This window comes from Poecilia reticulata, linkage group LG9 (assembly GCF_000633615.1).
Source record: "Poecilia reticulata strain Guanapo linkage group LG9, Guppy_female_1.0+MT, whole genome shotgun sequence".
Classification (NCBI taxonomy): domain Eukaryota; kingdom Metazoa; phylum Chordata; class Actinopteri; order Cyprinodontiformes; family Poeciliidae; genus Poecilia; species Poecilia reticulata.
In genome coordinates, this window is record NC_024339.1 from 9,984,391 (window position 1) to 9,995,520 (window position 11,130).

At 36.4% G+C, this 11,130-nt stretch overlaps 1 protein-coding gene across 2 annotated transcripts in view; it reads right to left on the reverse strand.

Moving 5' to 3' along the window:
• The window catches only part of fras1 (Fraser extracellular matrix complex subunit 1), a 271,118-nt gene that overhangs the window by 102,913 nt on the left and 157,075 nt on the right, over nucleotides 1-11,130 (reverse strand). For both annotated transcript variants that reach the window (XM_017306806.1, XM_008417773.2), the window contains 3 exons: nucleotides 9,955-10,110; nucleotides 6,154-6,300; nucleotides 4,512-4,658 (listed from right to left, as the gene is read on the reverse strand). In XM_017306806.1, the coding sequence (XP_017162295.1) occupies nucleotides 4,512-4,658; nucleotides 6,154-6,300; nucleotides 9,955-10,110 (450 nt within the window). The remainder of the gene's footprint in view (nucleotides 1-4,511; nucleotides 4,659-6,153; nucleotides 6,301-9,954; nucleotides 10,111-11,130) is intronic.

The window sequence follows — 11,130 nt, forward strand, 5'->3', positions numbered from 1 at the left end:
ATATATTTTTTTTTTATTTATTTATTTTATTTATTTGGGATTTTGTTTTTCATCTTTTATTTCAAAATAAGAAAATTTAAAAGGATAAAAATTATTTATATTTAATTAACTAAAATGTTAGATAATTAAAAAAAATACATTTAATTTGATGTTTAAATTTAATAATTTTTTACTTCAATACTAAATACTTTATATAAGTGGAATAAAATATGTCATTGTGCTTGTAATAAATAAACTAATTAAAACTAACATTTAGAACCAACCAATCAGACTATTGTTAATACAAAACGTCATTTATTGCTATTTAATTTAAAATGTATGCAATATCTAACCTAAATGTCTCTGGGTTTGCAGATCTACGACAATCACAGAGTCCATTTGTCTACTTCATAAATTACTCAGAGATTTTCTGTCCTCTGAAAGCTCCCGGCGGTTTCCTGGAGCTTTTCTAGTTTTCAGAGATAAAATGTTTGTCTTGTTTTCTCCAACTGAAGGTTCATGGCAGGTTCAGGTCGAGGCTGCACGTGGCTGGGGGCGAAAACGCATCATGCCCTGGAAAACCAACCGTTTCTGCTTACACTACAAAAACAAGGAATCCCACCAAGCATTCCTCGTCTAGTTTCTATCTTAGTACACTTGAAATAAGACAAAACCAGCTTGCAAGTGACGTTTTATGAACCGTTTTAAGTAAAAAAAATTCTTAATATTAATGGGAAAAAAATGCTAGAAACTTTGGAAAAATATCTGGTGAAATAATCTACCAGTGGCACTTTGGTAGAATTTTTAAATCAGTTTTAATTGATTAGTTACTTAAAACAAGCTCATATTTCTTGCTGAAAAGCTAATTGTAAGTTAGTTCCGTCTTATTTCGAATATACTAGGATATTTCCACTAGAAAAAGATCAAGAGTTTGTGTTTGTTGTCTCAGAAAAATTCTAACTTTTCACCTCGATGCCATAAAAGTGTTTCCTCTTAGCTGCTAATCCTGAAACAAGCTAAAGAAGCAGCAATCTCGTCTCCATGGAGACGGTACCTTAAGGTCCTCCAAACCAAGAGAAATCTCATTACCTGGAACCAAACCAGAGGTAAAGGGAGATACGAGAGGTGGCTTTCTGTAATCTACAGGGGATATTTGGTCCCTTATATTCTTTACTTCATTTAGTTATGGTTTGAGTAAAGGAAAATAAAGCCAGAACGGACTCCAATATGCACAAGCTGCACAGCGGGACAATAAATAATCCTCTCTATCGGGAATAAGACATGAAAGCCGTTTCATTTTCTTGCTCTGCACTAAGCAATATTCCAGACTTGGTCTCATGTCATAAAACGATTCTCCCCAGATCCCAAAAAAGAGAAAATAAAATTAAAAAAGGTAAGAAACAATGGTTTAAAAGATATTTCTAAGGGCCAACGCCTGATCCAGGATGTGACAGATGAACAATATCTAAAGCTCTCGCTGCCTCCGTTAGAGTCAGAAAGACTCAAAAATAAAGAACCATAATAAACTGGGAAGAAGTGGCCTTAATGGAAGACATTTGCACTGCAAAAACACAAAATCCTACCAAGTATTTTTGGTTTAGTTTCTGGTGCAAATACCTTCATACACTTGAAATAAAAAACTTACAGCTACCTTTTCATAAAGATAGGGGCTTGTTTTAAGTAAATTATTATTTCTATTGTATTGAAGATTCTTATGATGGGACTTGACAAAATGACCAACATATTTGATGTACATTAACGATTTTAACATGAGCATTTGACAAAATACAGAGTCTAGTCTGGTTTTCTCAGCTGCTGCCTGATGTGTTTGTCATCATATAAACTGTCTTGTTCCATAAATGTGCAATACAAATAAACTTGACTTATTTCACTTATGACATTTTTACAATGTTATAAATTAAATAATCTGCTAATGTAACTTAATACAGACTTTTTCGGCAGTATCAAGGAATTATTTACTTTTTTGTAAGTTGGTTTTGTCTTATTTCAAGTGTACTAATTTATTTTCACTAGAAACTAAACACAAATTTTGTGTTTTTGCAGTGTAAAACCAGAACCACAGCTGACTAATCTCAAAATATAAAGTAGAATATTTTGTGTCCTAAAAGTAGAAAAGTTAACCTTTTAATTAGGCGTGTGTCCCGTTAAACTAACTACATAACAGAAAAAAAAGAGTTTAAGCCGAGATCTGGATGCTGACAGTCACCAGATCTTAATCAAACGCAGCTGAAAAATCTGCTTCAACAGTTGGATTTTATCATCAAAATAAAAACGTACATCTCTGGAAAACATTTCAAACATCTTGATAACTCTAAGCCACAAAAATGAAGACAGTCCTGATGGCAAACTGTGCAGTTTCACATGTTTCCATCCATTTGTTTTGCACAGTAGTGCATTAACAATAAAGCATTTAAGTCACATAAACTAAAAGATGCTGAAGCTTCTTTTGTCCAAACTGAAGATATTTGCTCTTGTCTTGCTTAACCAAACAAAAAAAGGAACATTCAACAACATTTTAATGCTTCAATGTTCATTTTAGAAAAAGCAGACCTCTGGAAAAAAAATCACACCTGATTAAAAAACTAAGTGTTTGTTTGTGTTTGCCATTATCTGAGTCAGTGTGGGTTTGAGAAAACACACAGCAAACACACAGATCAGTGTTTAGACAGGAAAACTTGCTCTGCACTTGATGATAATGACGCCTGATGACAAGCAGAATCAAAACAATCAGTCACAGCAGGGCTGGGGCTTCCCTCCGGCAGATCCAATCAAACGCTCACCGATGTGACAACAAATCAATTCCCAGCTTATTTATTTAAACTTCAAACTCCTGAACCTGACAAGTTAGAAGGTGTTCATCTGCAAAAAAACCACAAACATGTCGAGTCCTGGCACTGAAATGCTCTATATTATTTACAAACGTAGAGCTGAACAAGCCGATGGTTGCTGTGAGCATTAAAACGGACTCAAACTGGACGGAACAACGGCAGCTGAATTACTTCTGGACTGGAAGGAGGATTAGCCGCTAAAGCTAACTGAACAGAAATAAAGCTCTGTGGCTGAGTATTTGTCAAAAATCTCACCAATAAGAACTGCCTTCACTCAGCAGTAGTTTATCATGTAAGAAACAAACTCGTGTTGTTACAGTTGGGAATGATTTTGCATTAAACTCGCCCTCAATTCAAGAATAAAACGAATTTGATTGTCCAGCAGCATTTGATTTTTTCTTCTTCTCATAAATGCTGTTAATTACAACAAAGTTGTTCTTTTTCTGTCAGCTATTAGCCACATTAGCCACTTTATTTAAAGTTATTAAAAGGGAACCACAAACATCTAGAAACATTTAATTGGTGCATCTATTCATGAAAGATGCCAAATTATTTTTATTACTTTTTAAAATAGTGAGTGATTCAGTAAACCATTATTTTTTTGGGAAAAACTTTTTAAAATTTGGACAATGCATGAATGTTTCAGGTCTACAATGACTTACAGATCACTATTCTAGTAAATCTGAATCTGGCTGTTTGTTTTATAAATATATACTTTTTATTCATTGAGGAAAACATAAAAAACTGATTAAATGATTTTAGTGTCAAAAATTGATGGTCAAAGGTTTGGACAAAACTGTTGTGATTCAAGTATGAACATATAAATGTTTTCCATAAATAACTAATTAAACTAAACAACACATCTTAACTTACTGTAAACCTAATTAAAACAATTTTTAATTCATATATTAATATGAAAAGGAACTATTAAGTCAGATAATTATTCATCTCAAGAGCAATAAAATTATATGTTCATGTTGTATTTATTTTATATCTGCCACAATAATGAATGCAGTACATTTAATGTTATTTAAAAGATCAATATACAGAGAACTAGATTAAGGAAGACCTGCCCAGGGTGACCCCGCCTCTCGCCCGGAACGTTAGCTGTATAGGCACCAGCAACCCTCCTGACCCCACTGAGGGACAAGGGTGCAAGAAAATGGATGGATGGATGGATAGATTAAGGAAAACTGTAGCCAAAGAGAGAAATTTAAAGAAATAAATGTGTAACATTTAGAAAGGATGGGGTAACATGTCAATCTGTAGCAGCAAAAATAACATCCACTTATCATAAAGCCCAATCAGAGAGAAAGCTGCTAAAAACCTGAACCGTAACACAAATATGCAGAATTTCCTGCAGTACTAGTCCACAGAGAAATAAAGTTGTTGAATCTTAAAAAATAAAAAAGCCCAGGATTTTTCCATGAAGCTCATTAATCAACTTCACTGGGCAAAAGAAGATGTAAGAGAGTTAAAATGCACACACAATGGCTGGGATTTGCATTTCTGGTTCCAGAGTTTATTACTTGATTGATGGGCCCCATAAAATCACCGTGGCCTCCTGCACTACATGCAATATGGATGGAAAGTAATTTATGAACGCCATAAAGGCCGCGTACTGTATCCTCATTACTAATCAGGAGCGTCCTCCGCTGCGCGCTGCGGCGGTTTCCGTCTTACCTCTGCAGGCGCGGGTCGTCGCGTTGAGGTAGTACTGATGGGCGCAGCTGTCGTACTGGCATTCTCCGAAGAGCAGCACTTTGGTCGGGTCACGGCAGGACGTACAAACCCCAGCGGTGTCGCATGTCAAGCACTGTCTGTCACAGGCTGCCAAAAACAGAAAGAAAGGTCGATAAAAAGGTCAGCGCAGGCAAGAGCGATGGAAAGATCAATATAACACCTGCAGCAACCTAACGCTGTATGGATCTACCTTTGGTCAACCTTTAGGTGTGATTTTACTGTCCCATCTGTGCTGTTTTTTAAAAAAATATATTTTTTTACCTTACCTTTTTTTATTTTAAAGGAGGCCTATAATGCAAACTTCACATTTTGTAAGTTTTTATGCCTCCATTTTGGTTTCTACTGCTTCAAAAAACAACCAAACACAAAAAAATCCACCTTCACACAATGAGTTAATGTTGTTGGTGTCTGAAAAATTAATCGTTTCAAAAACCTCCCAGTTGTTAAGTTACACTGAACCGTAACCTAGCAACCCCAGCAGAATTCTGCCCGTCACCTAGCAACCCAAAATGAGCTCCAGGACATTTGGTCAGCTAGTTTTACCGTTGTACATCAATGACTGCTGTTTGTACTTACCATCCAGAAACCACTTGTTGCATTCTTGTTGGTTATGCAGGAGGCTCTACTTCTGCTTTTCAAAGATGTACAATTGCATAACTGTGCATCTGCTTTCAGCCATTTTCGCATGCGAGTCTAAACGATGAGTTGGGGGGGCGTGGCCAGCAGCAGCTTATTTGGATTTAAAGCAACAGAGGCCCTAAAACAACTCACTCAGAACTGAGGAAACTAAAATCTCATTATCTAAGAACTAAGATTTTGTGCAAAAATTATAATAAACAATGTTTCGTATAGCCGATAGACGTATCCTAACCTTTTCGAGGAAGCATAATACGAAGTATAATATCCTAACCTTTTCAAGGAAGCACAATAGTTCGCCTTTAACTTATCAAAGAGGCAAAATGTAAAGCAAGTTTTCCCAAAATTAAATCTGAATAATCTTTCCTATAGTTGGAATTTTTGTTGTTTAACGTAAACAATCATCTTTAACGGTATCCATAATGTACTATTGTGGAATGAAAACAAATGACTAATTTATAAGCAATGTTGACACTCATTGAGGCAAACGTTCTAAAAATATGTCTACAGTCAGATTATTTTCTTCATAAACATGAGTTCAGAATACCAAACTCAATTTTAAAAAGTGAAACAACCGAGATTTATCGTTTTAATATTGATTTAAGTCTTATTTCTCCACTTAATTTCTATATAGAAATTAAGTGTATTTCTGTGTAGAAAGCTGAAAACTCCATGAATAATAAATTCACTTCCGTCTGCCTCCGGCTTCAAGTATCTCTAAGTTTGCAATGTTTTATGTTATATAAACTACATTTTCTCAATAAAGTTAATCAAAAATATTCATAAAATCCCTTAAAAGGTGAACTATTAAAATTTTGAAAATGGCAAAATAAATTAAAAATGTGTCTTTCCCCAAACAAGATTAAAAGGAAAAACAGAAAAATGTAAACAATAATGGTGTACAAACAGCAGATAAGTGTGACCAATCAGCAGGGGTGTTTCCTACCTTGACAGAGCCGATGACCGTTGTCATAGTAACCAACGGGGCATCTGGCAGCGCAGAGGCCAGAGGGCAACAGGACGCTTTTGGCGGGACAGGAAGTACAGGACAGAGGCCCCGCCCCACTGCAGGACTCGCATGAAGGATGGCATTCTGGGGAAAATAGTGAATAAATTAGATTAAAATGACGATTAGGATAAAATTAAGGAAATTGGAGCAAAAAGCATAAATGTGAACGTTATTACCTAAATATGTTGGGTAATAAAACATCACTCATAACTGACTAAAAGTTCAAAAAGCAAAACTTTTGTTTACTGAAAATGAGAAGTCCAGCACTAACCGTATAAAACTTTCAGAAAGCTGGAACATTTTTGATCAAAAACACTTTACAAGATTATATGAAGGTTCGTCTTGTTATAACGTAAATATAAGAAACGTGATGCTCAGGGATTTCTCTAAGCTTTCATCAAATTTTAGCTTCAAAAACCTTTTAAGACTCAGGCTTTTTAAAGACTGAGCTTACAGAAATACATTATAGTTCAATAAAAAGAGACAAAGATAGAGTTCATAAAAATTTAAAGGTGTATAGAGACAAAAACAGATTAAAACAGATAAAAGGAGACAGAAAGCTGGACAGACATATAAAAAATACATATAGAAATGAAGACATATATTTATATCAGGGGGCCAAACGTCTCAGAGTTGCCATACTTTCAGATTTTGGAAACAGTCCAGGTAAAATACAATAACAGCTACACACTGGTTGAAATACTTCAACAATAGTTAAAAGTGACCTATTATGCTTTTTTTAGGGCCTCTTCACCCTTTAAATCCTAATGAGCTCCTGCAGGCCACGCCTCCCAACTCAACGATTACACTCGCACGTAAGAATGGCTGTTTAGAAACAGATGCATAATTATACAACCCTACATATTTGAAAAGCAGAATTGGCGCCTCCTGCACAACCAAGAAGAATGCAGCAAATGGTTTCTGAATGGTAAGAGAACAACAAAACACTTGTCTTTTCCAGCAGCCATTTTGCAGCGCATAGAGCGGAAATACCAGCTGACCTAACGTGCTGGAGCTCAGCTTTGGTTGCCAGGTAACGGACTGTGGTTCTGCTGGGGTTTCCAGGTAACGGGGCATTGTCTGCTGATTTGTGACGTTACATTCCAAAGGTTTTTGCCAAGAAAAACGATTTGTGGTGATTTTTAGAAGCAGTAGGGAACCAAGTCGAAGTACGAAAACGTGCAAAATGTGAACGTTGCCCAGTAGGTCTCCTTTAAATATATTCAATGGTTGCTACATTGATTGCAGCTAACAACTCTTCCACAGAGTGATTGTGTTTAATAAAAGAAAGCAAAGAAAAACTTGCTGAAGTGTTCGTCTGTGCCCAGCACCCATCCAACACCAAATCCCCTACAGGAAAAAACATCGAGGCTGGTCTAAATCTTTGCACTCAAAGACGGATCTCCACTCCAAGCTGCTGAATTATTACATTCCCATTAGAATAAATTTGTAAATGCACGCTCTTGAGTTTAAAAATACATATTTATAATAATCAGTAATCACGATCAAGTGTATAATCATTGCAAGAGCCCTTCCACTCCTCTCGCTCTCCTCGGCGCCCTCCTTCCATCTCTGAGCACAGAACAAGAAAAAAATAAAAAATCAGGAAAATTCAGGAAAGCAGCTTTAGTTCAGAAAGTCTGACGCAACACCAGCAGAAGAAAAGGCTGCATAGTATAAAATATTGCCACAGATGCATTGAATCCCACGTCTGTTGTTCATTGTCCCGTTTTATCTCTGCAGCGTTGTTTCTTTACGGTGTGTGTTGGTGTTCGGCTGCTTCGGGCTCGGCTAAATGAGCCTCCAGAGGTTTTGCGGCCCGAAGCCTCCTCCTCACATTTGCATTTAAATCTGCATGAAGACGCTGCAGTTCTGCGAGGCTGCAAGGCGGCCCCGTCTTTTCTGCTGCTCACCTGCTGAATCGCAGGATGAGGACAGAGGAAATGGTGATGATAATGACCCTGGACGATGAAGATGACAAAGCTAATGAGATTTAGGGCCATAAGAGAAAGAAGGGGGGATGATGGTGATGATGAGGCTAATGAGGATAAAGAGGAATTAGGGTAACGATCAGTCGTATAAGGAGGATGAGAACACCGATGGTTATTATGAGGATGATGACAATAATAACGACGAGGAGAATGGAGCTGAAAGGCTGGAATGAAAAGATGATTAAGAACAAGGAACAATGCCGAAATAGAGAGGAAGACCGTTGGGAATAATGGGGAAACCAAAAGGTTATGACAAGGATGAAAGATTGGAGAAAACTATCAACTCTAAATGGGAACGGATCTTCAGAAGGCAGGAGTTTAGGTCGTTTGGTGCTCCGGAGGATACAGGTGCATCAACACAAAGCCAACAAAAAGCATCACAAATTATCTTTAATGGAGCAACTGTTGCTGCTCATCAGCCTGGAAAGAGTTAGGGAATGGACATCCCAGCATGACAAAGCTCCAACTCAGAGCGTACAACTCCCAGGTAACATTTTAAAAGTCAAAGTTCATGAAAAGTTAAATATGGCAGCACAGTTTGCAAAGTTACGCTGCAAAAACACAAAACCTTACCAAGCTTTTTTGGTCTTGTTTCTTGTGCAAACATGTTAGTGCATTTGAAATAAGACAAACTAACTTACAAGTAATTTTCCAGCAAGATATAAGAGTTTGTTGTAAGTCAACAATTCCTTAATATTGATTTTTAAAAGTACTTATTTAATTTGCAGATTGTTAAACTTATAACAAAACATTTTTCTGATATTATAAGTGAAATAATCTGCCAGAGGAACAAACACTTTTTCACAACTATTAAGGAATTATTGACTTAAAACAAACTCTGATTTCCTGCTGAAAAGTTACTTCTAAGTTAGTTTTGTCTTATTAAGTACTATTTCACTATTTAATCTAGTAAAACTACTAGTAGACCAAATAGTTTTACTAGACCAAATACCTCTGTTGTTGAGTCAAACTAATATGTTACGATAATTATAAACAGATAAAAACAGAAAATCCCTCATTGTTGTAGTGAAGCATGAGGTCGGCATCATTGAGTGTCACCATAACAATGAATCAAATGCTTAAGACCCTGAACTAAACAAACAAACCATCAGTTTTCTGCAACATCCTCTACAAAAAGGAAAATTTAATTTCAACTAGAGACCTTTAATTTTACTCCAAAAAGTTCAAAATGGGGAAAAGTGGTGGATTTCTAGTAATTTGTTGCTCAATTTAAGCTTTTCCAGAAAAAATACAAAAACCTGCTCTTTTCTTAGGATTTTGACTCAGTGTAGCTCGCATGAAAATGCTGCACACCAAGAACGTTTAAAGAATACGAAGAACGACATACATTAAATATTTCAACTAAAAAATATCAAGATCTATCGGACGGAAAAGCCAAAGACGTTGGTGTTTGTTTGAGTCCCTGTTGTGGGCATTTAATGTCACTTTTCTCACAAATACGTTGGAGGAAGGTTTGTGTTAAAAACCTTCGTGCGAGTATCAAAGAGGATTTCTTTTAGCTTCATTAACATTCACCATTTCTTCTGCTTCTTGTCATCGAGTCAAGACAGAAACAAAGAGGGTCGAGAACCAACTTCCACCAAGTCAGTCAGATCTTCAACCGGCCGGATGAATAAAACATGGAGGTTCTGATGAGATTTTAGCTCAGTTTTACATTCAAACGGCTGCTGTCGCACCTCTGACCTTTCTACATTTGATAATGAGACAGGAGAGTGAGAGTCCTTACTGATGCAGGCTCCGTGCCACGCATAATGATCGGAGGGGCAGAAAGAGACGCAGTGATCGCCCAGCAGCCACGTCCTCGCCGCTTTGCACCACAGGCACACGCTGCCAACGCCGGTCTGGAGGTCCGCCGTGCAGCGCTGGCAGTCGGAGCTGCACTCTGTGGGGGGAAACGCAGGAAAGAGCATTTTTATTTCCTACTGTCCTCCTTTTGTGAGTTTTTTAATTGATTTATTTACAGGATGTAAGAGGAATAAAACTAACAATTATATTAGTAATCTATTAGATTATTCTAACTATTAACCAAGAAATCAGATACATTTTTTTTTAGATTTTTTTTTTAACCACTTAAGTCTGTTTTACACAGTATTAGAAATACATTGAAAGATACAAATTATGAAATTCCTTTTTTAAATTAAATGCAATAACATAGCATTAATTCAGTGAAAGTTCAATGACTTGTAGGAAAGGATGCATCTACATCTAAAAAAATATCTACAACTGGTCTTTGTTTTTTTGGATTAAGAAATATTAGGGCTGGACACTAAATCAATAACAATATGTGTCGCGATAAATGCGAGATCAATGACAACTGAAAATATGTCTGATAGAATATTAAATAATTCCACTGAACCGCAAAGCATTCTGGGACATGTAGGCAGAGGTTTAGCCGCTAAATCTTTAAATACTGGCTAAGCTAGGTTGGTGGAATCAACTAACTGACTCACTCTCTGGTTACCTAGCAACTCACTCACTCTCTGGTTACCTAGCAACTCACTCACTCTATGGTTACCTAGCAACTCACTCACTCTTTGGTTTCCTAGCAACAACCTGTGGAGTAACTTCCACAGTAGCAGTTTCAGGTTTCAGCGATGTGATTCATAACTGCTTAAAAATAAAATAAAAGGGGGGAAATTAGAGAGAAAGCTGTGGATAAAACAAGAAAGGTCACATCCCCAGCTTGACTATATTTCAGATATTTAAAAGTAAAAACCTAACATTAATTATCAATTTCAACTGATAAGAAGCGTTCATATCGTGATACTATTTCAGTCATATCGTCCAAATGGATAGCACAAGTTGCAGAATAGGAGATTTTTAGCTAAAAATAATAATTTAAGGATTCTAGGTAGAGCATATTTATAGACAAAGATGTTTTATTTTATCTTAAATATATATA